At 52.9% G+C, this 26,080-nt stretch overlaps 1 protein-coding gene across 5 annotated transcripts in view; it reads left to right on the top strand.

Moving 5' to 3' along the window:
• NADK (NAD kinase) overlaps positions 1–25,365 on the top strand; it is a 26,519-nt gene extending 1,154 nt beyond the window's left edge. The window contains exons 1-13 of one of the 5 annotated variants that reach the window (XM_040645652.1): positions 8,033–8,173; positions 8,279–8,331; positions 13,583–13,801; positions 15,635–15,718; positions 19,117–19,246; positions 19,627–19,735; positions 19,888–19,973; positions 20,833–20,935; positions 21,300–21,454; positions 21,678–21,777; positions 21,856–22,013; positions 22,719–22,801; positions 23,230–25,365. In XM_040645652.1, the coding sequence (XP_040501586.1) occupies positions 13,623–13,801; positions 15,635–15,718; positions 19,117–19,246; positions 19,627–19,735; positions 19,888–19,973; positions 20,833–20,935; positions 21,300–21,454; positions 21,678–21,777; positions 21,856–22,013; positions 22,719–22,801; positions 23,230–23,419 (1,377 nt within the window). In that variant the 5' untranslated portion in view covers positions 8,033–8,173; positions 8,279–8,331; positions 13,583–13,622 and the 3' untranslated portion in view covers positions 23,420–25,365. Of the gene's footprint in view, positions 1–6; positions 129–8,027; positions 8,174–8,278; positions 8,332–13,582; positions 13,802–15,634; positions 15,719–18,736; positions 18,922–19,116; positions 19,247–19,626; positions 19,736–19,887; positions 19,974–20,832; positions 20,936–21,299; positions 21,455–21,677; positions 21,778–21,855; positions 22,014–22,718; positions 22,802–23,229 lie in introns of those variants that run through there. The other 4 variants (XM_008711613.2, XM_040645651.1, XM_008711612.2 and 1 more) reach the window with 4 other exon arrangements.
• The last annotated feature ends 715 nt before the right edge of the window (positions 25,366–26,080 follow it).

Here is a 26,080-nt window from a genome sequence, read left to right as displayed (position 1 = left end):
GGCCATGGGGCGGGGGCCGGCCGCGGCGCCGGGGGCCGGCTAGCGACGGCGAGCAGCGGCCGGGCGGCGTGGCCCGCGAGCTTGGCCCGAAGAGGGGACGGCCCTGCAGGCGCCCGGGGCAGCGAACGGTGAGTGCGCGCGGCCGGTCGGCCCGGCCCTCCGCCCGCGGTTGCCGCCTCCTGGGGTCGCGGGGCGGCCCGGGGGCCTGGAGGCGCGGGGTCGGGAGCCCGGGCGGCCCTCACCGCAGCCGAGGTGTGGGCCTGGGGGTGCGACTGCTGACCTCGCCCGCGACGGCCGCCTCCCGAGTCCGCCGTTTGGCGGGCAGCCTGGAGGGTCGGGCCCTCGGGGGCAGGTCGGGGTCGCCTGCCGCGCGCGCCCTTTGTCGTCGGAGGGCGCGCCACCGCGCTGGGTGCCAGACACCCGCCCGGCGACCCGCAGCCGGGGCCTGCGAGGGTCTCAGGCCGGGGCCCCTCTGAGGAAACGGATGCCCTGGGCTTTGATTCTGAGTAACAGGTTACTTTTCCTTTCCCGTCTTGGGGCGCAACTCTGCCTCCCATGGAAGACTTACTCATTCGTTTTGGGAGGATGCTCTGGCTTTAAGACGGGAGTTATTTTCCATCTTTCGGGATGACGCCCTTCAAGGACTTGTTCGCCGGAATTCCGTCCCCGGGGCCCTGTTGTCAGCGGGCACACCGAGTCCTTCCCTCACTGTGACCTTTGCCCCCGCCACCAGGCGATTTGAGGATAGGGACAGGTGCCAGTGCGGTAGGCACGCAGTGGCTGCAGCTGGAGGTGAGCCCTCGTGATGGTTCCGGGTTTTTTGTGTTTAACTTGCGGGCAGGGCTGCCCTGCTAGCACAGAGCCCCGCGGGGTTCTGACCTGCTGGTAGAGGGTCTCCCGGATGCTGGCCCAGCTGGCTCCTTGCTGCAGGGGGAAGCAGCAGTCGATTTTATTGAGTTTACCACTTGAGAAAAGGTAGGTTTCACCTGTAAAATGAAGAGGCAGGTTTTGTTTTGTTTTTTTTATAGGAGTTGATGGCCCCACGTCTTTATTCCCTCTAATCACAGGACTTTTCTGTAAGCCTGGTTGTTACGACAGCCAGAGGAAGCTTGAGGAAGCTGGCCCAGCACCCAGGAGAGGTGGTGTGCGAGGGGTGGGTGCACCTGAGGGCCTCCTCCAGCAGCCTCACTGCTGTCCTGTTTAAACCTGTTGACAGGACTGTGCTGCTTTGGCCCATCCTGGTTTAGTAAGGGTCAGCTTGTAACTCCACGACTTCGTTTCTGTTTGTGCTGGTGGCTGACCATTTGCAATACCTCCAAACCCATGATTGCCAGGCTCCTGAGTTTAATGCATAGGAACAGGTGAATAAAAAGCCCTGCATGGCCGCTCAGATTGGTGTCTGAGAACTTTCTTTCAGTGCGGGACGACAGATGCCTGGCTTCATCCAGAGCTGCACAGACCCTTGTTTTCCTTATCTGCCCAAGGAAGGGTGCAGCTGCCTCTATAACAGCCCCCTCTGGGCCTCAGATGCTGTTCAGTTTATGGGGTTACAGGTCAGGCTCCTGGCTCATGTTACCAGAGAATTTTCCAAAAGGTCTTCCGGAGAAGGGAAGGGCTATTTTATAAGGACTTGTTTTCCACCTCAGTGTCAGCTGGTGAGGTTCAACACTTTCCTGTTTCTGTCACCAAATAAGCTTTCCTTTTTCATTCAGTATTTTCAACAAATATAGATTGGATTGAGAGCTCACAATGGGCGTCACATCTGTCTGTGGGCGTGTGTACGAATTCTGTCCCGGGTGCCTCCCTGCCATCTCAGCGTGTCCCCTCCCCACCATGTGTGAGTTCTAAGAAACATTGCTGCCCAACACTTTTTCCTAATAAGATTTCCCAACTCCAAAGTTGTTTTTTAAAATTAGATTCGTGCTGCAGCGCCTGGCTGGCTCCTTCGGCAGAGTGTGCCACTCTTAGATCTCAGCATTGTGAGTTTGTGTGGAGATGACTTAAAAAATGACACTTTTTTTAAAGATTTTATTTATTTGAGAGAGAGAGAAGGGGAGGGAGAGAGAATCTGAAGCAGACCCTGCACCGAGTGTAGAGCCCGACACGGGGCTCGATCCATGACCGCAAAATCGTGACCTGAGCCGAAACTCAGAGTCAGATGGCCCAACTGACTGAGCCACCCAGGCGCCCCTAAAAATGAAACTTAAAAAAATAATAACGGGGGCGCCTGGGTGGCACAGCGGTTAGGCGTCTGCCTTCGGCTCAGGGCGTGATCCCGGCGTTATGGGATCAAGCCCCACATCAGGCTCCTCCGCTAGGAGCCTGCTTCTTCCTCTCCCACTCCCCCTGCTTGTGTTCCCTCTCTCGCTGGCTGTCTCTTGTCTCTGTCAGATGAATAAATAAAATCTTTGAAGAAAAAAAAAGAAAAAAATTTTGTCTAGCCCTAGGTTCTAAAAAGTTTCTCCTTTGGTTTTTTTTTTTTTTTCTTTTTTAAGATTTTATTTTTATTTATTTATTTATTTATTTTTTAAAGATTTAGGATCACACCCTGAGCCGAAGGCAGACGCTTAACCGCTGTGCCACCCAGGCGCCCCTTAAGATTTTATTTTTAAGTAATCTTTCCACCCAGTGTGGGGCTTGAACTTAAAGCCTTGAGACCAAGAGTCGCACACTCCACCAACCGAGCCAGCTGGGCACCCTGCTCCTATGTTTTGTAATAAAAGTTTAATAGGTCGTGTTTTACACTTGACATAATCCATTTTGATTTGTTTTTAGTTAATTTTTGTTTAAGGTGTGAAGTTCAGGTTGAGGTTCACTTTTCTTGCCCCAGTTTTATTCACAAATAATTGACATACATCACTGTATAAGCTTAAGCAGAAGCATTTGTTGGGTACAAAATATTGTCCCAAGACTTCCTTGTCCTCTTGTCTGTGTACGGTGGCCTTGAGCAGAGGCTTAGGAGCATTGGCCCAGATGCCAGCTCTGCCGGTCCTAGCTGTGTGACCCTGGGCTTCCGTGTCCTAGACACTCCCCATGCGTCTCATTGTGAGCACAAGTCAGAAGATAGGAGGTGAGCGCGCTCGGACAGGGCCTGGCAGGGTGGGCACTGGACCTTGCTGTGGGCCCTGGTTCTGCTGGATGTATTTCTGTTGCTCACCAGTCAGTCATCCTGGTTTTGGGGAAGTGTCCATATTCCTGCAGGCAATCCTGCTTCTCCCGTCTTGGACAGGTAGAGGGCAGTGCATGTGCTCACAGCACAGCCTTGTCTGCACTTCCCTGGTTGAGTTGGCCATTACACATCTCTCCGTGTCCACCTGTGTTTGTATCATAGCTAGCTTGTATATCATTCGTCAGCCTGTCCTTTTCTTTCTCAGACATCATTGGGTCCAACAGTGGTGATTATTTCCTTTTAAAGATTGCATTGTTATAATTGCCTAATAGGCTCCTTTAATTTAAGTGCCTCTTTTGTCCTTTCTTGGTGGTAAGTTGCTCTAAGTCCCATGCAGAGTGGGGCATTTCAGGTAGCCTTGCCCTGATTCTGCATATTAGAGGAGAGGAGTTGGTTGGTTTTACTTCTCGGGGGCAGGGTGAAGCTCCTGCGAGGCCTCTTGGTCACAGCTCAAAACTGGTTTTTCCCCTACTTTGCTGAGGTTCTGTTAGTAAAGAATGATAGGTTGTGTGTGTTTGTGTGTTTGTTTTAATGTATAGTTGCGACACAAAGTGAACAAACTGTTTAGAGTCTCTAAAAGTAGGAGCACCTGGATGGCTCAGTCAGTTAAATGTTTGACTCTTGGTTTCAGCTAAGGTCCTGGACTCAGGATTGTCAGATCAAGTCCCACGTCAGACTCTGCCCTCATCAGGGAGTCTGTTTGAGATTCTCTCTCTCCCTCTGCCCCTCCCCCTTGTACTCACACACGTGCTCTCTCGCTCGCTCTCTCTCTCAAATAAATAAATTAATCTTTTAAAAAAAAAGAATCTCTAAAAGTAAAAAAGAGAGTTTTATTTGAGCTCAACTTAGGACAGTTGCCCTGGAAACTTGTCTTCACAGGGAAGAAAGCACTCCAGAAATGAATGGTTTTTAATACTTTTTACATCTTGTAAAAGCTCAAAGGATTATAGATTAGCATATGGGCAGGGATCACAGTTTTATCTTAAAGGAACGCAGGGAGTAGGAGCCTTGATTGATATCTCAAGGACAAGATGATTTTCCTTTGGGCTACTCATTCACAAAGAGGCTGTACAGTGCATGCATGGAGGGCCGTAAATCAGGCTTTTGGTTTGAACGATGTTTATGTACAGTCACGTTGACTTAGAAATCTAAAATGGTTTCTCATGTATGTCAGACCTTTAAAGAGTTTTTCTTTCATCATAGTTGGCATACGATGTTATATTAATTTCGGGTATGTACAACGTTGATTCAACAGTTTCTATAGGACGCCTGGGTGGCTCAGTCAGTTAAGTGTCTGCCCTCAGCTCAGCTCCTGATCCCGGAGTCCTGGGATCGAGCCCCACATCGGGCTCTCTGTTCATCGGGGAGCCTGCTTCTCCTCTGCCTGCCCCTCTGCCTACTTGTGATCCCTCCCCACCCCCCATCAAATAAATAAATAAAATCTTTTTTAAAAAAAGTTTCTGTAGATTACTCAGTGTTGGGTAACTGTACTCACCATCTGTAACTATACAACATTATTATGCTATTATTTTATATATATTTTTTAAAAATATTTATTTATTTGTTTGTTTGTCAGAGGGAGAGAGAGCATGTGCGAAGAAGCAGGGCGGGGAAAAGGCAGAGTGAGAAGCAGACTCCCCGCTGAGCAAGGAGCCCGATGTAGGGCTCCTGGATCCCAGGACCCAGAGATCATGACTTGAGCTGAAGGCAGCTGCTTAACCCACTGAGCTCCCCAGGCGTCCCAATAAATCTTTAAATAAATAAATAAATGTTTAGTTTTTCGTTTTGTTTTTTAGATTCCACATAGAAGTGAGATCATATGGTATTTGTCTTTCTCTGACTTACTCCACTTAGCATAATACCCTCTAGCTCCATCCACATTGTCACAGGTAGCAAGATCTCATTCTTTGAGTTTTTTAAAAACATTTTATTTTTTTAAGTAAGCTCTACACCCAGCATGGGGCTTGAACTCATGATCCCGAGATCAAAAATTGCATGCTCTGGGACATCTGGGGGGCTCAGTCAGTGAAACGTCTTTGGCTCGTGTCATGATCTCAGGGTCCTGGGATTGAGCCCCATGTGGGGTTCTGCGCTCAGCTCAGAGTCTGTTTGCCCCCTGCCCCTCCCCCTGCTCATGCTCACGCACGCTCTCTCTCTCAAATAAATATACAATCTTTTTAAAAAATTGCATGCTCTACTGACTGAGCCAGCCAGGCGCCCCAAGATCTCATCCTTTTTTATGGCTGAGTAATATTCATGTGTGTGTCTGTGTGTACCACTTCTTTATTCAATGTTTTATAGTTTTCAAAGTGCAAGTATTGTACCTCTTTGGTTAAATTTATTATAGGTATTTTATTCGTTTTGGTACAAATATAAATGGGATGGTCAAAACTGATTTTTTTTTTTCAACAATGTTTCTTCTAAAGTTGTGGGTTCACATGAGATGGTTGCAGTTCCTCTCATGGTGCTAGTCCTGTAGAGTCCTTATGAGTATTACGTAAATTACAAAAGAGAAGCAATTAGGGCAGTGCTAGGCACAGAGAAGATGCTCAAGTTAGTGATTATTTAGCCTTTGGATGGTTCTTAATGTGATGAGGTAAACATACGCACGTAATTTTTTCACATGTTGAACCAAACTCTGCCGTCTTGTATCTCTTACCAGTTCGTCCTGGCACTTTTTTGGGCCCTGGACGGCCTTTCTATCCTTGCCTCCTGGCACTTGGTGCCGCCCCCCAGTTCTGCATCCTGAAACGCTTGCTGCCCTTGCGTTCTCGACTTAACACTGTCGGTTTCCTGCCAGACTTCTCTCCGGACCCTTCCATTTGGCTCCTAAATGGGGGCATGCCCCAGATTCAGTCCTTGGGTCTCCTGCCCACCCCCCTGGGGTGTCTATCTAGTTCCATGGTTGTAAGCGCTCACCACGTGCTGATGGAGCCCAGATCTTTGTGCCCAGACCAGCCTATCTCCTGAACTCTGTCTCCTCCCCTTGGCTGGTAATAACAGTGTGAATTTGGTGAGGCACCTGGCAGACCCCGGGAGCCCTACGTAAAATAGAATTTCTGGAACTTCCATTCTCAGATGGGGAAGGAGACAGGCCACAAATAAGGGGCGTTTGGCTGGCTCAGTCTGTGGAGCATGTGACTCTTGGTCTCGAGTTGTGAGTTCCAGCCCCATGTTGGGTGTAGAGATTACTTAAAAATAAAATCTTTTTTATTTTATTTTATTTATATTTTATTTTATTTATTTGACAGAGAGAGACAGCCAACAAGAGAGGGAACACAAGCAGGGGGAGTGGGAGAAGAGGAAGCAGGCTCCCAGCGGAGCAGGGAGCCCGATGCGGGGCTTGATCCCAGGACCCTGGGATCACACCCTGAGCCGAACACAGACGCTTAACAACTGAGCCACCCAGGTGCCCCTTAAAAATAAAATCTTAAAAATATATATATGACGGGCGCCTGGGTGGCTCAGTTGATTAAGTTTTGGACTCTTGATTTCAGTTCAGGTCATGATCTCAGGGTCATGAGGTCAGGTGTTGTGCTCCATGCTAGGTGCGGAGCCTGCTTGAGATTCTCTGTCCCTCTCCCTCTCCCTCTGCCCCTGCATTTGCGCGCGCGCACACACACACACACACACACACACACTCTAAATAAGTAAATCTTAAAAAAAAAAAAGAGTTGGACACTTAACTGAGCCATCCAGGCGCCCCAGCAATAAAGTATTTTTTAATTAAGGTGTGTACATTGTTTTTCTAGACATTGCACACTGTAGAGTCTACAAATAGAGCCTAAGCGTAAGTTTTATATGTACTGGGAAACCAAAAAAATTCATTTGACTTGCTTTATTGCAATATTTCCTTTACTGTGATGGTCTGGAACCAACCCTACCATATCCCTGATGTATGCCTGTACAAAGATTAATGCAAAAAATGGATTATACACCTAAATGTAAGATTGAAAACTACAAAACTTTCAGAAAAAAAGCATTGAAGAAAATCTTAGTGGCCTTGGGTTTGGCAAAAAAGTTTCCTAAATAGCACATAAAGATGACAAACTGTTAAAAAAATTGGGGACACCTGGGTGGCTCAGTAAGTTAAGTGTCTGCCTTTGGTTTAGGTCATGATCCCAGGTCCTGGGATCCAGCCCCACATCGGGCTTCCTGCTCCACAGGGAGTCTGCTTCTCCCTCTCCCTCTGCTCCCCCTGTTCCCCCTGCTTGTGTGCTCTCTCCCTCTCTGTCAAATAAATAAAATATTTTTAAAAAATTTATTTATTAGAGTGCGTGCACGTGAGAGAGCAAGAGAGAGAGAGAAAGCAGGGGCAGAGGGAGAGGGAGAAGCAGACTCCCCACTGAGCAGGGAGCCCAATGTGGGACTCGAACCCAGGACCCCGGGATCACGACCTGAGCTGAAAGCGGACGCTTCACCGACTGAGTCACCCAGGCGTCCCTAAAGATTATTTACTTCGGAGCGCGGGGGTTGGGGGCAGAGAGAGTCTTAGGCAGACGTCCTGCTGAGCACGGCGCTCGGTCTCACAACCCTGAGATGATGACCTGAGCTGAAACCGAGGGTTGGATGCTTAACCAGCTGAGCCACCCAGGCGCCCCCAAGTGTCAGACTCTTGATCTCAGCTCAGGTCTTGATCTCAAAGGGTCGTGAGCCCAACGTGTAGCCTACTAAACAAACAGCCTTTGTTGCTAAAAACTGCTGACTCATGTGAGCAGCCGGGGTGGCTGCCGGCTTATCAGGGTGGTGGTTGCTGGAGGCTGGATGGCTGTGGCGATTTCCCAAAGTAAGACACTAATGAAATTGGCCTCCTTAACTCTTTCGCAAGCGATGCTGTTTGATCGCTTTGTACCCACAGGAGAACTTCCTTCAGAACTGGCGTCGGTCTGCTGACCCCCTGCTGCTGCTTTGTCCGCTCCGTTCATGCGGTGATCTAGGTCTTCTGTTGTCATTTCAACACCAGGAGTAGACTCTCCCTCAAGATGCCACTTTCTCTGCTCGTCCGTAAGGAACAAGTCCTCATCCGTTCAAGTGTTATCCTGACATTGCAGCGACTCGGTCCCATCTTCAGGCTCCACTTCTCATTCTGCTCTCTCGCTGTTTCCACAGCTGCAGTGACTTCCTCCCCTGACGTCCTGACCCCCTCAGAGTCGTCCGTGAGGGTGGGAATCCACTTCTTCCAAACTCCTGTTCCTCTGGACATTTTGTCCTCTTCCCATGAGTCATGAATGTTCTTAATGGCATCTAGATGCTGAATCCTTTCCAGATTTTTAATTTACTTTGCCCAGATCCGTCAGAGGAAGCAGCACTGTCTGTGGCAGCCATAACCTTACAAAACGTATTTCTTAAATAATACGACTTGAAAGTTGAAATTACTCCTTGACCTGTGGGCTGCAGGACGGACATCGTGTTAGCAGGCCTGGAAACGACGTTAATCCCCTTGCACACCCCCCAGAGCTCTTGGTTGAGTAGGTGCACTGTCAGTGAGTAGTAACATTTTGAAAGGAATATTTTCTGAGCAGTGGGTCTCAGCAGTGGGCTTAAAATATTCAGTCGACTGGGGCACCTGGGTGGCTCAATCGATTAAGCATCCAGCTGTTGGTTTCAGATCAGGTTGTGATCTCAGTCGGGGTCGTGGGATGGAGCCCTGCATCGGGCTCAGCGCTCAGTGTGGATTCTGCTTGAGATGCTCTCCTCTCTCTCCTGCCCCCCACCACACACACTAGCACACATGTGCGCGCACGCTCGCTCTCTCAAATAAATAAATCATCGTTTTTAAAAAATTCAGTCAGTCACATTGTAAGCAGATGACTGTCGTCCCGGCTTTGTTGTTCCTTTTCTGGAGTGCAGGCAGAGTACTCTTAGCATAATTCTTAAGGGTACTTGGATTTTCTCAACGGTCAGTGAGCATTGGCTTCAACCTAAAGTCACCAGCTGCATTAGCCCCTGACAAGAGAGTCAGCCTGTCCTTTGAAGCTTTGAAGCCAGGTATTGACTTCTCCTCTCTGGTTATGACAGTCCTAGATGGCATCTTCTCCCACAGTAAGGCCACTTTGTCTACATTGAAAATCTGCTGTTATGGGGCGCCTGGGCGGCTCAGTCGTTAAGCGTCTGCCTTCAGCTCAGGCCGTGATCCCGGAGTCCTGGGATCGAGCCCCACATCAGACTCCGCTAGGAGCCTGCTTCTTCCTCTCCCACTCCCCCTGCCTGTGTTCCCTCTCTCACTGGCTGTCTCTCTCTGTCAAATAAATAAATAAAATCTTAAAAAAAAAGAAAAAAAATCTGCTGTTAAGCATTGCCACCTGCATTACGGATCTCAGCTCGATCTTCTGGAGAACTTGGTGCGGCTTCTCCATCAACACTTGCTTCTCCACCTCGTACTTTCACCTAACGGAGACGGCTTCTTTCCTTAACCCTCACGACCAACCTGTGCAGCCTTCCAGCTTCCCTGTTGCAGCTCCCTCACCTCTCAGCCTTTCCAGCATTGAGGAGATCTCGTCGGGGCTTTGCTCTGGATTAGACTGTGGCTTAAGGGCACGTTGTGGCTGGTTTGATCAGCAATCAGGCTGTTTTGCTTTCTTTGTGTGTTCAGTTGACTGGCACTTGGGGAGTTATTCCTTTGCATTCACAACTCAGCCGTTTGGGGCGAGAGGCCTTGCTTTCAGTCTGTCTCGGTTTTCAGCATGCCTTTGTTGCTGAGCTTAATCATTTCTAGCTTTGGTTTAAAGTGAGAGACATGTGGAGTGCCTGGCTGACGGGCTGAGTCGATAGACTGTGCGACTCTTGATCTCAGGGTCATGAGTTCAGGCCCCACGCTGGGCATGGAGCTTACTTAAAAAAAAATAAATAAGTAATGTGAGAGATGGGCGACTCTTCCTTTCACTTGAACACTTAGAGGCCATTGTAAGGACACTGATTGGCCCAGTTTCAATACTGCTGTGTCTCAGGGAATAGGGAGGCCTGAGGAAGGAGAGAGAGGCAGGGGACCGGCTGGTCAGTGGAACAGTCAGAATACACACAACACTTATCTGTTAAGTTTGCTATCTTAAATGGGCACAGGGTAATGGTGCCCCGAAACAATTATAATTGTAACACTGATCACAGATCACCGTAACAGATATAGTAATAGTGAAAAACTTTGAAGTACTGCAACAATTACCATGATGTGACACAGAGACACAAAGTGAGCAAATACTGGTGGAAACATGGTGCCGGTGGATGTGCTTGGCGCTGGGTGGCCACAGACCTTCAGTTTGTAAAAAAGTGTAATGTGTGCAAAGCACAATAAAGCCACGTGCCATAAACTGAGATGCGCCTGTCTGTGGTGTGCAGAAAGGGTTTAACTTTATTCTTTTAGACATGGCTATCGAGTTTTTGTAGCATTACTTGAAGAAAAGATGACCCTCTCTCTGTTGAATCACCTTGGCCCCTCTGTTGAAAATCCACTGACTGAGGGGCTCCTGCCTGGCTCCGTTGGAAAAGCGTGCAACTCTTGATCTCAGAGTTGTGAATTCGAGCCCCATGTTGGGTGTAGAGATCCATTAATTATACCTGGGCGAGGGTGTCATTTTGGAGTCTGTTCTGTTTCCGTGATTTGTGTGTCTGTGTCAGTACCGCGCTGTGTGGTTATGGATCGCAAAGTCAGGGAGTGTTGGTCTTACTTTGTACTTTTTCAGGTTTTTTAGCTATCCTAGGTCGTCCACATTTCCATATGAGTTCTAGAATCCGTTTGTCTTTTTTTTTTTTTTTTTTTTAAGAAAGAGAGCGTGGGGTGGGGGGGGTACAGAGGCAGAGAGAATCTCAAGCAGGCTCTGCACTGAGCATGGAGCCTGACGTGGGGCTCGATCTCCCAACCTCGAGACCATGACCTGAGCTGAAATCAAGAGTGGGACGCTTCAGGCTGTGTACTCAGCACGGAGTCTGCTTGGGATTCTCTCTCCCTCTCCCTCACCCCTCCCGCTTGTGCTCTCTCTCCCTCTCTCCCTCGTTCTCTCATTCTCTCTCTCTCCCTCAAAAAAAAATTTTTTTTTAATAAAAAAAAAAAAGAGTTGGACGCTGAACCGACTGAGCCACCCAGGTGCCCCAGTTCATCATTTTCTATGGAGGAGTCTGCTGGGGTTTTGTGTGTAGGAATTGTGGGGAGTCTGAATCATTTTGAGAACTGAGGTCTAATAATACCGGCTTCTCCAATCTGTGAACATGCTTTTGTCTCCATTTATCTGCTTTCTTTCAGTGCTGTCAGCAGCGTTTGTAGTTCTCAGTGTACCGGTTTTGTGCTTTTTACAGTTAGTGAGACGTCACTGGTGTATAACCTAGTTTCCAGGGTACGGTATAGTGGTTTGGTGTGTATGTCCTGGGAGATGACCACGGCAGTGGGTCTAGTGAATGTCCATCACCACGTGGGGTTACAAGTTGTTTTCTCAGGATGACAACTTCTAAACTCTTCTCTCCTAGCAACACTCAGCTCTGTGCTCCACTATCATTACTTATAGTCACGTTGCTGCACACTACATCCCATGACTTATTTTATAACTCAGATTGGGTTCTCCACTTCTTTCGTCAACTATGTCCCTGTATAGCTTACATTTCAGTGCTGGTGTAAATGGTATTTTTATTTTTTTGAGACTCATCTATTTATTTTAGAGAGTGTGTGTGCACGAGTGGGGGGGAGGGGCAGAGGGAGAAGCAGACTCCCCACTGAACAGAGAGCCTGATGTGGGGCTTGATCCCAGGACCCCGGGATCATGACCTGAGCCACAGTCAGACGCTTCACCGACTGAGCCACCCAGGCGCCCCCACCTGGGAGCTCGTAAAACTACTGATGCCTTTAGTCTGGGTTGGGTGTGGGAATTACGTTCTGAAGCTCCTCTGGCAGTTGTAAGGTGCGGCCAGGGTAGGGAGGGGTACAGGGGCGCCATCGCCTTTTGCCTTAACACAGAGGCCCGGGCTTGTTTGTGGTGTCTGCGCCACGCTTCCGCCCCTCATTCAGCCCTTGCAGTGCCATGCTCTGACGCGTCCTCACCCCTACGCGTTTTACCCTGTGTGTTACGGTCTCTTCTGGGGTGAGCTTGCTTGCTTCGCTTGTCCCTGCAACGTGGGTTGTGCAGCAGGTTATCCTGCTGGTTCCACCTGGGATGCCACCTTCTGGGGTCTTCCCACTCGAGAAGCCTGTCCCGCCTACTCTCCTGCACTCTGACTGCAGGCGCCCTGGCTGCCACCCTGTGGTGGCCCGCCCTTCCTGTCCTTGGAGGATTCCCTGTTTGGTCCCTTGATCTACACCGGTTTCCTCAAACTCTGCCTTTCTTTTTCCATTGCTCAGAGTACTGATTTCTGCCTCTGTTTGTCACCACTTCTGCCTTTCTTAGACTGATTTTATTCCTTTGCTAGCTTTATAGAATCTCGGCTGATTACCTTCACTAGTCTTTGGAAATTGAAGTTTTCTTTGAGGCTAAAATAGGTAGTTTTGGCAAATGCTTTATTGGCCTGTCCGCAGGGCGTCCAGTCCAGTGTGTACCTGCAGGACCCTCTTACCGAGGGTCACCATTCAGCTCTCCTGCACCGCGGGCGTCTGACACGGCACAGCCCCGCGCGGTTCCTCCTGCGGTCACGTGCTGGATGCCCGCCTGTGACTCCTCCTCTAGCTGGCCCTCGGCCTCGTCTGTGGGGCAAACGCCACAGCTCCCGCCTTCTAGTTCTTTCTTACTCTATGACTGTTAGCGCTTCTAGATTCACTAGAAACCACAGGTGGGTTCCTGAGTTCTTAAGTATCTTTGGGATAGAAAGAGACTGTTCTCAAGTCCTTTGGCAAATGGGACTTCAGCCATTTTTGTCCCCCGATGGAATGGGTGCGTGTATATGTTATTTTCTGTGTGTATACATATATATGTTTATTTATGTGTATATGTATGTTATCTTCTGTGTGTACATACATGTGTTTATTTATGTGTATATGTGTGTTATCCTCTGTGTGTACATACATGTGTTTATGTGTGTATGTATGTTATTTTCTGTGTGTATACATATGTTTATTTATGTGTATATGTATGTTATCTTCTGTGTGTACATATATGTGTTTATTTATGTGTATATGTATGTTATCTTCTGTGTGTACATATATGTGTTTATTTATGTGTATATGTATGTTATCTTCTGTGTGTACATATATATGTTTATTTGTGTATATGTATGTTATCTTCTGTGTGTACATATATATGTTTATTTATGTGTATATGTATGTTATCTTCTGTGTGTACATATATGTGTATATGTATGTTATCTTCTGTGTATACATACATGTGTTTATTTATGTGTATTATGTATGTTATCTTCTGTGTGTATACATACATGTGTTTGTGTATATGTATGTTATTTTCTGCATGCATATTTATTTATTTATTTATTTATTAAATTAAGGCATCAGTGTTTTTCTGATCGAAGTCCTCGTTTACCGACGATGGAAACCAAACAAGAGAAAGTCAACATGAGTAAGGCACTGAGCTCAGATTCGGCCTCGTACCGCTGCTCCGCGTGCCATGGGGACGAGGACTGGGGGCCCAACCACCCCATCCGGGGGCGAGCCAAGTCCCGCAGCCTGTCTGCCTCGCCCGCCCTGGCGAGCACCAAAGAGTTCAGGTAGGAAGGCCCTCCTCCAGCCACCGGCCTCACCTGTGCACTCTGACCGCTCAGAGCTACAACCAAGGGTTCTTTTAAGTTCTGTACCGGTGCGCGTAAACACTGACTAGTACGGTGTGTGTAAGAAGGTCGGGTAGGGCTGAGTCCCAAGAGCAGAGGACGGGCGCCCGCCTGGCGCGTCTCCCCAGATGGGACAGCAGCACAGGATGATTTTCCTTTTCTTCCTTATCAGCCAGCGCCCACTCTACCTTTTGGTGTTTGAGGTGTGGGTGGTGCCCGAAGGCACGTCAGCAGGCCCCATGCGGTGACGGTGCTGGCGGAGGCTGAGTGTGGCCGCAGGGGTGTTGGGCAAGCCCCTCCCCCGACCCGGCATGCCCGCTCCAGCAGCCCGCAGTGCATGCTCTTGGACAAGGCGCTTGAGTCACAGCGCTTCGAGCTCCCCATGAAGCGGCCTGCCGGGCAGCGTTGTGATGGCCCTTGTCAACCCTGCCCTGGCTTCCGGAACGATAAACGTGGTCAGGTTTCGGTGGAAGCTGCCAGAGCCGACGCTGCTGCTCAAGCGAGGGTCCCGTCTGTCAAATGCAAGGGGGAGTTTTCGGGAAAAAGCCCGTACTTCTCAGTGCAGCGCCTTCCCCTGGTGGAGCGCGGAGCGGGGCGGGTGCGTGGGCGGTTTTGCGTGTGGGAGTCCCCAGCGCATGTGTGGGAGTCCCCAGCACACATGTGGGAGCAGCGGCCGTCCCATTTCCGGTCGATCTGCTTCCCATGTGCCCCTCAGCACTGCTTGTTGGTTTTTTGGGGTTCACCACACACCCTTTCTAGTTCCGAGATGTGGAACGTGGTGTGGTGACAGCAGGTCCGAGGTAGCCTCTGTGTGCGGGTGTTGGCGGAGGAAGAAGGCAGGAGCGTGTCCGGTCACAGCAGCCCTTGAGCACTGAGCACTAACCGTGGGCGCCCACCAGTGAGGGTGCCGTGACTGCCTTTCCTCCGTGTGCACGCGGGGCCAGCGAGATGTAGTCTTTACCCGGACACCGTGGCTCTCTCTTAGGTCTGTTGCCCTTTACAAGACAGAAAAGCTGTTTTGTCTGTGTTGAATATGAAGATTTTGTCAACCCCACGAGACAGTTGAAGATGAGTCAGCTCCATTTGGCCATCTTTGGGTACAGAAAGGGACTGTGAGGCCATAGGGGTTGAACACGTGCCATAACCCTGTTCACCGTGGGGGTGTCCTTGTGGCTCCCTTGAGCCTGTGCCAGGGTGGGTGTTGGGCCCTCACAGACAGGGAGGGAGGCAGGGCAGCCGGGTCAGTGGTGTCCCTGCGATGTGTGCTGACCACAGCCCCTTCGTTTGGTGATTCGATTATGGCTGAGTCACTTTTCAGTTATTGGAGGAGTTGGGCCATTCGAGTAGTATCTTTTCTAGTGACCGTGCAACCCAGCATGAGCGTTTTTGTTAGAATTTTCATCTAGGTAATTCAGGGTTAGTCTCTGAGGGCTTGAGTCCCACGTATAGGCCAGAGGACTGGTCCCCAGACGGACTTGTCAGAGAGACTGCTCAGTTTCAGATTTCCAGGCCTGTCCCCAGAGGTGGGGGCCTGTCCCTTTTTCTGGGGTGGGGCTGGGCACCCACCCTGGTCTGGGGTCCCTTCTCTAAGGAACACTCTCGAGTTGCTGATGCTACACAGGACCGCGTGCGGTGCTGCAGCACAGCCCTGTGGGCCGGCGCAGGGCCTCCTGGGGCCGTCAGTGGGTACTGCGCAGGTGATGGGTGTGAGGGCACTACGATGAAAAGCCTGCATGCAGGTCTGTTCACCCGGTGTGTCCCCTCTTCCCGCAGGAGGACTCGCTCTCTGCACGGGCCGTGCCCGGTGACCACGTTTGGACCAAAGGCCTGCGTGCTGCAGAACCCCCAGACCATCATGTGAGTGCCGGGGGGCGGCAGGGGGCCTCCTTGAGAGTGTGTGCTGTTGTGGGATCACAGCGCTGTGGAATGTTGTGACTTGGGGTGAGAAGTTCACTTTTCAAGTCAGCAGAAGCCACAGGGCTTCTCCACCAGCTCCAATGAGCAACGGGGCCTCGCTGCTGTGCAGACAGCGGAGGGGCTCTGCTCCTCAGACACCCCAGCTGGACGGGCTTCAACTACCATCTTTAGTTACTGTTCTGTTTTTACAGTAAAAAGTCTAGGAGGAGGGGCGCCTGGGTGGCACAGCGGTTAAGCGTCTGCCTTCGGCTCAGGGCGTGATCCCGGCGTTCCGGGATCGAGCCCCACATCAGGCTCCTCCGCTATGAGCCTGCTTCTTCCTCTCCCACTCCCCCTGCTTGTGTTCCCTCTCTCGCTGGCTGTCTCTATCTCTGTCGAATAAATAAATAAAATCTTTAAAAAAAAAAAAAGTCTAGGAGGAAACCAGTGTATTTCACACAATACGCTGGGTGGGTCAGACATGCTTCTCCTTTAATTTTTTTAAATTTTTATTTATTTGAGAAAGAGCAAGCACAAGAGCTGGGGGGGGGGGCAGAGGGAGGGATAGAGGGAGAAGCAGTCTCCCCACTGAGCAGGGAGCCCAGCGTGGAACTCGATCCCAGCACCCTGGAACCATGACCTGAGCCGAAGGCAGACGCTTCACCGACTGAGCCACCCAGGTGCCCCTCCTTTAATTATTCTTACAGTACAGAGACATCAGTCGGCTGTTTTGAAACCCTGCGTCTACTTTTGTGAGACACCCACCTTGCAGGTGCGGCTCTTAGACGTCCTACCAGACCCCCAGAGCATCTTCGGAGGCCACGCGGTGCCTGGATGAGAAACTGTAAAAACTAAGCAGTCAGGGTTATTTCTCTGGACTCTCGTGACTCTCCTGCTTCTCACGTCTGAAGAGTCACTTGGTTCCAGAGGGGTGGGAGCTCTGTAAAGGGCTCTGTGTGGTGGTCTGGCTGTGGTTTATGTCTTAGGAAAACACTGACATCACTTCTCTGATGTTGGTGCGTTCTCTTAAACGGTCAGAATTCCATCCCACCCTGAGCCTTGTGCCTGGCACCTTCTGACGAGCTCCCCACCCTCCCTGCACTCTAGGCCTTTCCAGGCGCCTCCACAGGGTCCTCTCCTTCAGCGCGAGCTATGGGGTTCCCACATTTTGCACAGGGGTGAGGGCTGCGGGCTCAGGTGTGCTTCCTCAGCGGACCTGTCTGGGGATCCTTGCTGTCTGTGAGGCAGCCGCAGCAGTGCGGACCCCAGGCCTCAGGTCACAGCCTGTCTGAACCGGTTCCGGGCAGTCAGCACAGTGCTGCCACCTCCAGGCTGCTCAGGCAGTTGCCGTGCAAACTGGGAGGGCTTGTGACCTGAAACCCAGTGACATGACTGCCCTGCCTCTTACGGGGCGCAGGGGGCCGGGCCTGGCGCAGGAATGAAGTCTCTGCTGGCTCCAGGTGATATCTGTGGCTGCCGGTTACTGCCGCCAGGCTTGGGGCAGGTCCTGTCCAGACGCAGCCCCTCTAGTACTCACATCCTGCCCTGCACAGCAGCCACATTGGTAACCTGGCCTACCCAGGCGCCCCCAGACCCAGAGCCCTAGCTGCCTGCTGCTCTGCACCCTGCTCTCCCCCGTGCCCCATGCCTTCCTGTTTGCTCTGGCCCAGCCTGGCCCTGCCCTGGCCTTTCACCAGCTGCCTAAGGGCCCCTCCCTGCACTTGTCTTGGCAGAGCTGTTCTCTTCTTGTCCTTCTGCTTGGTGTAAGTGCCACCACGAGTAGCCTCTAGCTGTCCAGCCTTGCTTAGCCATTGTGTACTCCCAGCTGAGCCACAGTCGCTATATGGGGGGCGGGGTGGCCTTGTGAGCCTCAGGTCGGTTAGACAGGGTGGTTCGGGTGGGGTGCTCCAAGCAGAGGGGCGGATGCCCCTGAGGTGTCCCTGGGGCTGCAGTTGGGAGCTGAGGAATGAACAGCCTTGTCTGCCCTTTGGAGCCCGTGTGCCCAGTCCTGTGTGGTGGTGCCACCGTCTCTGGGGCACAGGACTCCTTTTCTCTGCCTTGTACCTGCCTCCCTTGCAACACTGCACCCCTGGCTGGGGCAGGGCTTTGTATGTCCTAACCTAACTTCTTCTCTAATGTTCAAAAGTAAGATACAATAGAGATCACAAAGAACTTTTACTTCCTCATTTATTGTCTGAAATTTCACAACGAACATGTGTGTTTTCTCTTATGTTGAAATGTGTGGAGTTGCCAACATCTGATTGCCTTTGGCTTACTAGGCGGTGGCTCAGATAGGTCACCTGCTAGCTCTCAGGCGTCCTTGCTCTCCCATCCGTCATCCACAACCTGTGTGCTGGGGAAGGGTCAGCATCCCCACCTTATAGGTGACCCAGTGGGAGGCTGAGTCACAACTGGCGCCCAGGCCTGTGCAGGACACACTCTGGTAGCTTTGGCTGGGCGCAGCTGAGTGTGAGGGCCAGAAAGGCCACAGGCCACGCACGCCTGGGTCAGCGCAAAGGGGCTTCGACCCGGGCAAAGGTCCGTGAGCTGTCCATGCTGCTTCTTAGGCCCACGGCCAAACAGAGTGACGAAGTTTGGGGAGCACACACCCCTCCACCTGACCGAGGCCTGACAGCTCCTCCCACGGGGCCAAGCCGGTTCCACAGCCCAGCTCAGATTCCTGTGTGGCTGGGATGTGTCACCGCACCGGGGGCCCGGAACAGCCGAGCTCAGCCAGCCAGTCTAATGAAGAGCAGGGCACCTCCCGTCCGGCCTCCTTGCTGTTAAAGGTGATCCTCGGGACTTTTTAAACAGGTGATTGGCCAAGAGGATCGTGTAAATGGTGAAAAGATTCAATAAGATTTGCTTGATTTTTAATTTTAGGGAGCTTTTTTGCCATAGTTGTTTTATGCTCAGAAGTCATTTTAGGGTTGTTTTGCTTTCGGTTTTGAGGGTTGCAGAAGTTAAGTTCATAGTGCAAGTGCACAGTCGGCAGGGTTTTGGAGGCTGGTGTGCCCTGTACTCCTGTGAACAAAGTGTGACCGAAACGCTGTGACCAGAGCTGCTGTACCTCCTTGTGAGCCACGCGTGTGACCTGGGCAGACGATGAAGCTCACGGAGGGTGTTGTGAGTGACCCCTCCCCGTGCAGAAACGCCTGGAAAGGGTGAGTGGCACTCAGTAACTGGATGACGTCAGACACCACGCCTCTTGTGTTAGGGGTTTTTGTCCTAGTTTTGGAGGTTTTTAGCGGGACCAGCACATGGTCCAAAGCCTGAGAGACAGGCCTCCGAGGATGTGGTGCACCTGTTCTCTAGAGGGAGTGCGTGCTGCTGGTGTGAATGCTCCTCTCCCCTCACAGGCACATCCAGGACCCTGCCAGCCAGCGGTTGACGTGGAACAAGTCCCCAAAGAGTGTTCTTGTCATCAAGAAGATCCGGGACGCCAGCCTGCTGCAGCCCTTTAAGGAGCTCTGTGTGTACCTGATGGAGGCGAGTGAGCCAGGCTGGGGGGGCACCCCCACCACGTCCGCATCTGCGGGACTCCACACTGGAATCTGGGGGGCTCCGTGCTCTCCTCGGCCAAATGGTGGGGGCAGGTGCGGAGCTGGCCTCCTAGCCGGGTTCTGGGTTTGTGATTCCCAGAGCTGACCAAGTCAAGAAGCCCATTTCAGGCAAGTGACTTCCGTAACTGAGGGTCCCAGAGCCTCCAAAAGAATAGAAACCTGTGCACGAGCAGGTCGAGAGCATCTGACAGCCAGGACTAGCGAATCCCTTTCCCTCATCATAAAATGCTGTGGCTTAAAAGGAGGCCTCACGGAAGACCAGCGTGGGTCTTGTTGGTGGAGCTGATGTGCTTATCTCCCTTCCAGGAGAACAACATGATTGTGTATGTAGAGAAGAAAGTTCTAGAAGACCCTGCCATAGTGAGTGATGACAACTTTGGACCAGTGAAGAAGAAGTTCTGCACCTTCAGGGAAGGTGAGTTTGACTTCGGCTGTGTCGTGCGGTGGGTTGGCACCACTGCCCTGGACCTGGCAGACGATTCTAGTGTTCTTGCCCCATCGTGGGCAGGGTACCCTGCAGCGTTGAGGGCTGTGCCGAGACACTTTTCCTTGTGTTCTGTTTTCTAGATTATGATGACATTTCCAATCAGATCGATTTCATCATATGCCTGGGAGGGGATGGGACTCTGCTCTACGCGTCCTCACTGTTCCAGGTGAGGTCTGCAGGGGGTTCCGGCCACAGCGCTGCGTGAGGAGGTGCTTTCCCAGCGAGGCTTTCCACCCCTTCTTGTACCTCGTGACTTAGGCCACAGGGATGCCGGCCGGCGTCTGCGGTGTTCTTACTCTGATATGGACTAAACTGTTTTTAAGTTGGTTTATTTGGCCACAGAGCAGGTTTGCAAATAATGCCAAATAATGCATCCGCTCTGTCTGGGTCTCCGTCCTCACCGGGCGTGCTACTGGCAGTGGAACGCGGGGCGGGCCTGCGAGCCTGGGCTGGCAGTGGGAGTGGCTGGGAGGGAGGGGGCAGTGGTGGAGAAACTGTCCTTCCTGGGGGGCTGCGGCAGGTTCGCAGACTCATGGCACCCACGAGGAGAAACGGGCACTTCATGGCCGAGCGGCGGGGCCCATGGCAGGACGAAGGCGGCAGCTCCAGGCTGACCCTCCAGGGCACCTAGGAGGCCTGTGGAGGCGCCAGAGGGTGGGAGTCTGCCTGGGGGCCCACTGGGGTCACCGGAAGCCCTCCTTCACCCTCTGCAAGGCAGGAGGCTCTGGCGTAGAGGCTTGCATCCTTCCCTGACCAGCTCTCTCCTGTCCTCCACGGCCATCAGGCTGGTGGGTCCTGGTGCATCGGTGTCTCATCAGCTCTGCACGCCGCTGCTCCTCTCCGCCTCCCTGAGCTCCCGTGCGGTCACTTGGAATCAGCGCCCCCCCCCCCCCGGCACTGACTGTGCACGCACGTGCCTGTCCTTTCCTAGGGACGGTTGGGGGTGGGTCCGTCGGTGCTGGGGACAACTGGGGTGGCTTTTGAGTGGATTGGGTAGCTAACTGACCTGTCTCATTGGCTCATAGGGCAGTGTGCCTCCGGTCATGGCATTCCACCTGGGTTCCCTGGGCTTCCTGACCCCCTTCAACTTTGAGAACTTTCAGTCCCAAGTTACTCAGGTGATACAGGGTAAGTCGGAATGTTCTGGAACTCACAAGGAGTTCTGAACATGGGATTGTCTTCTCACTTGGTTTTTGGGTTTTTTAATGATGTGTAGAGTAATATTTAAGTGTTTCAAGATTCAGAGATTCAAGATTATTGAACGGTTCAAACATTTTTTCCTCACTTTGAGAAGTTTGAGGAGGTCACATGTTGAAGCTGCTGCGTGTTAGTTGGTAGTGGTGAATTGACTTTCCCAGAGAGCTCAGAGGTGCTGTCCTCAGTGTGGGAGAAGAAGGGTGGTCTCTGGTCGAGCAGGGGTGTCTGCTTCCTGCGGCGTGCCACCACCCCTTCCCTGCTAACCTCCCTGGGTATGACCCCTGCTGGCCCCCAGGGAATGCAGCTGTTGTTCTTCGGAGCCGGCTGAAGGTCAGGGTCGTGAAGGAGCTCAGAGGAAAGAAGATGGCGGTGCCCAATGGGATCAGCGAGAATGGCGTGCTGGCTGCAGACCTGGATGCGGAGGTTGGGAAGCAGGTCATGCAGTACCAGGTCTGTGGACACGTCCCCTGTCCAGGCTCGAGGCCCGGCCCTGCCTGTCAAATGGCCTCAGGAAGAGGCACAGGGTGGAGGGACTCTGGGCTGGACCCAGTGGGGGCCCCCTGACCTCGGGACCTTCCAGAGAGCCCAGGAACAGTGCAGGTGCCTATGGGGCAGACCACCCAGAGCAGCCCTGCCTGGTCCCTCCCAGTGTGCAGTGACCTTGTCCCCCCAGGTCCTGAACGAGGTGGTGATCGACAGAGGCCCCTCCTCATACCTGTCCAACGTGGATGTCTACCTGGACGGGCACCTCATCACCACAGTGCAGGGTGACGGTAGGTGGGCACCTGGGGTCCCACAGGGTGGGGGTGGGGCAAAACCCCCAGAGAGTGACCCTGCGGCCTGTCCACCAGGGGTGATCGTCTCCACCCCGACGGGCAGCACAGCGTATGCGGCCGCCGCCGGGGCCTCCATGATCCACCCCAACGTGCCGGCCATCATGATCACACCCATCTGCCCCCACTCGCTGTCGTTCCGGCCTATTGTGGTCCCTGCGGGGGTCGAGCTGAAGGTAGAGTCCACCCTCTACCCCTTCTGGTTTAAGCTGTTGCCCAGGGCGTACGTGCCGACTACCCCCTCTGCCCCTGGCTGTGACCCCAGCACCCACTGGGTTGTGGGCCCCACCCTGCTGGCTGCTGGAAGGGGCTTCTCTCTCATCCTTGTCTGTCTGGTCGGCAGGTGCGGTGCCGAGACCCGGGCCAGCCGCTCCAGCAGGGCTGTGGGCCCTTGGGAGGTGGGGAGAGTCCCTGCCGGATGGAGGCACCACTCCCTGTGAGGAGCGGTGTCTTGGTCCTGGCGTGTGGCCAGTGCCTGCCGCTGCCCCTCCGTCTCTGTTCTTCGCCTGCCTTGCGCTCCCCACTTCGGTCCACCTTAGGCCAGTGTGTCTCTGGCTGTGAGCCCTGGTAGTCAGGGCCACATCTGCAGGTTACAGGGAGAGAGGACTGAGAGGGGCCTGGAGCCAGACCCCTGGCTGGTGTCCCTGGCCCTGGGTGGATGGTCAGGGACTGGGCTTGCTGGCTGCCCGTCTTACTTCCCAGGGTTGGTGTCAGTGAGACATAAGTTAAGGCCCTCACGGCCTGGAACTGGCCTTGGCGTAGAGTGGGTGATAGGGATACCTTCAAGGGTCCTCTTGGCCAGTGCTGCCCTCCCAGGGCGGGAGTCCAAGGTGCTCAGCAGCACTCACGATCCCGTATCTGTCCTGCTTGATCCCCTCCAGATCATGCTGTCACCGGAAGCAAGGAACACTGTATGGGTGTCCTTCGATGGGCGAAGGAGACAGGAGATCCGCCATGGAGACAGGTGTGTAAGCCTTGGGGCCAGAACGAGGAGTAGGTGTGTGGGGTGGGTGCAGGCCCTGCCTGCAGCCTTCATACCCCTCTTGAAGTCGGCTTGTGCGGGCCCCATAGGCGGCAGAGCTCTGTCACTGAGAGCTGCAGGGGGAGACACGAGCCTGTCCGGTAGCTGGTCACCCACACAGGTTGCAGCATGTTGCCCCATGTTCTGCTGTATTTGGGGGCGACAGATCACAGCCCCTCACCCCGCCCTGCCCTGGTGCCCCTGCCGGCTGTACCTGTCCTTAGGGTGAGACAGGCCCCAGGCTGTGCGGCAAGTGGCATGAGCAGAACTGGAAATGGTTCCCAGCTGGGCTGGGGTGGGCATGGCCCCTGGGGAAGGGTCTTGGCCTGATGCTGTGGGCTCACCTGTGCTGTGTCTCCCCCCTACCTCAGCATCAGCATCACTACCTCTTGCTACCCGCTCCCCTCCATCTGCGTCCGAGACCCCGTGAGCGACTGGTTTGAGAGCCTGGCACAGTGTCTGCACTGGAACGTGCGGAAGAAGCAGGCGCACTTCACGGAGGAGGAGGAAGAGGAAGGGGAGGAGGAGGAGGAAGTGGAGGAGGAGGAGGGGGAGGGCTAGGCCTGAGATCCTGCTGTCCACACTCGGGACCTCAGAGTCCCGAAGCTGCTCCGCTGCCTCGTTCCCACTTGCCCTCCGGGAACAGGCTGACCCGAGCACACGCGCTGTGAGCCCCCAAGCAGGCATCAGAAGTCACAGCACTTTTGTTTGTAGCCAGGGGAAGAGCCGGGAATCTGCCTTCTGTCGACCAGATCAGTCGTTTTTAACATTTTAAATCTGACTTCTTTTTTGCATTTCTAAATAAGAAAAGTGAGTGCTGGCGGGGGCTCTGGTCCACACCGTGAGCGCCTGTGCCGTCACTCAGAGCCTGGTCCCAGGGCGGGGACCCCAGAGCTGGATGTGCTCTTTATGACTCCTTGTCAGGAAACTTGTTGAAATCAGTCTGTTGAAATTCAGAGGGGATCAGAATGGGTTGATCTGTCTTTCTGTGTTGAAAATAAATGTCTTGTAGCCAAAAATCTTCCTTTAGCTACCACGATTTTCCCCTTAAATCCTGCACCTTTTCCCCTAGAAGGACTCGGAGGGGACGCTTCTGCAGAGCACAGTTTGGTATTTGATTGGCTGATGAGTGGAGGGGTCCCCTCTCCCTCCTGCTTGGCACCTGCACCCCGTCTGGGCACACCTTCTGGCCTTGGTCCCAAGGCCCTCCCCTCCCCCGCTGACGTGGCGTGATGGGGTGCCGGCAGAGCTCCACGCTGTGGCCCCGCAAGCCCAGCAGTGGCCTGGTAGGAGGTCAGACCCACACACATTCCTCACGAAGCAGGGACGGCCCCCTCTGCACCCCAGAAGGTATTTTAAATCCTGTGTATACTTTGTAGAGATTATTTTAAGGTCTCTGAACTGCTCGTGGACAGATTTTATCTTACACACTTCGAAGATTTCAGAGGGAACGGGATTTGTACTGTAGTGAAATGGAGCCTTGCTCCAATGTTTACACGTGTTCTGTGTGGCACTGTGTGCTGGGACCACTCTGTTCAGCATGCTCACCGTGGGGGTGACGGTCCACGGAGAGAGAGGGTGCTACTCGGTTAGTAAGCTGTGGTACTTTGCGACTGCAGCTAGAAGATGGGGACGCATTGGTTAGTGAGGAAATAGGGGGTTGGGGACGTTTTGTGTCGGTTTTGCTCTTGCTTCTCCCTGTGGGTCTTGGGCTGGCGAGGAAACTCCCATCATTCCAGTGGTCACTGCTCCGCCGGCCAGCCGCGTGGGGCATGGGCACATGTGCTTGCCACGTGGGACCCAGAGCCCGTGTGGTCTGGTGGGAGCTGTGGCTCAGTGCACGTGGCCCCTGTTCCTACACTTGGGCATCTGTTTCTGAGTAACTGATTTCTCTTTGAGCTACATTTTTAATCTGTTGAATTGGCAAGAGCAGAAGGGACAGAAGCTGCCCTTTCTTGGACCCGCGTCTGGAGTGACAGGGATGGGCCTGTGCTTTGCCTCGTGGAGGGTCACGTGCCTCATTCTTGGGCTGATAGAAAGGCTGTGGGGCCACGTGTGCAGCAGCCCTCAGCCAGGGGCCTCCATAGAGCAGGCTCTGCACCCATGTCCATGCTTCTGCGCCTCCAGCCCTCGGTGTGGTGCTTGGCCAATGGCCTGGAGTTGGAAAGGGAGGTGGGCCCTCCTTGCCATCCACTGGGGGCGGGGCATGGTTAGAGGCTCGCTGCCCGGCCTACGTTGGGCTGAGAGGGGGTGGAACCAAAACTCCCAGCTTTAGGTCCAAAAGACCGTGGCATTTGGGGTGTGGGGTACTGGTTTAGACAAAAAAAGCAAGTATTAACCAAGTCCGAAAGCAGCATGATTTGGAATGATCTAGAAAAATTTGGATTTTTTGAAGTAAATTCTTAATGTTTCATATTGTTAATACCTTGAAAATTTGTTAGATGTTGTTGAAAGCCTTATTACAATATTTTCAGATCCTTTCAATAAACAGACTTGTTTAAAAAGTTGGATTGGGTGACAACTTTATTTGGTTCTTTGAAACCAACACAGAGACGCTCAGAGGTGGACCAGGGCTTCTGGAGCCTGTGGACACCCTGAGGGCACCGTTGGCATGCATGGGGGAGAAAGGGGCCTGCGCAGGCAGCCTCCACATTGAATCCCATCCCAGGTGCCCCCGTCAGCCTTGCCATTGGCACTGGTGGGCCTGGGGCTCAGTAGCTGTCCTCCCCCAAAGGGTTGTGGAGCTGGGCGCCACCACCTGCCCTACAGGGCAGAGCAGAGGCTTGGGCAGGAGCAGGCTGAAGCCTGCAGAAAGGATAGGTGCCCAGGTAAATCAGAGGACTGGGCCAGGAGGGCCCCTGGAGGGGCTCTGGGAGACCTGCAGCCCCCAGAGGCTCCGAAGTCCTCACCACAGCTCGAATCAGGCCTGTTGGGGTCAGGGGGTATGGGCCAGCCCCTGCACACTCATCTCCCTCCTCCCCTGCTCCCTTCTCCCGTTCCACATGGTCTTGACCAGGTCTTGGTGAATGTGGGGCAAAGCTTTGCCAGGAGCCCGAGTGAGCACTGCAGACATGCAGGAGGACACAGCCCTTTGTGCTGGGACACTGCGTGCCCCCAGCCCTCCACAGAGGCCCGAGGCCCAGGGGAGGGGGAGCAGCTGAGCTCTCCCCGAGCCTCCCTGGCCTTCCCCCCAGGCCAGTCCTAGAGCATCAGCCTTCTGGG

Source organism: Ursus maritimus, unplaced genomic scaffold (assembly GCF_017311325.1).
Source record: "Ursus maritimus isolate PB19 unplaced genomic scaffold, ASM1731132v1 scaffold_32, whole genome shotgun sequence".
Lineage (NCBI taxonomy): Eukaryota > Metazoa > Chordata > Mammalia > Carnivora > Ursidae > Ursus > Ursus maritimus.
This window is presented reverse-complemented; position numbering and strand designations above follow the sequence as displayed.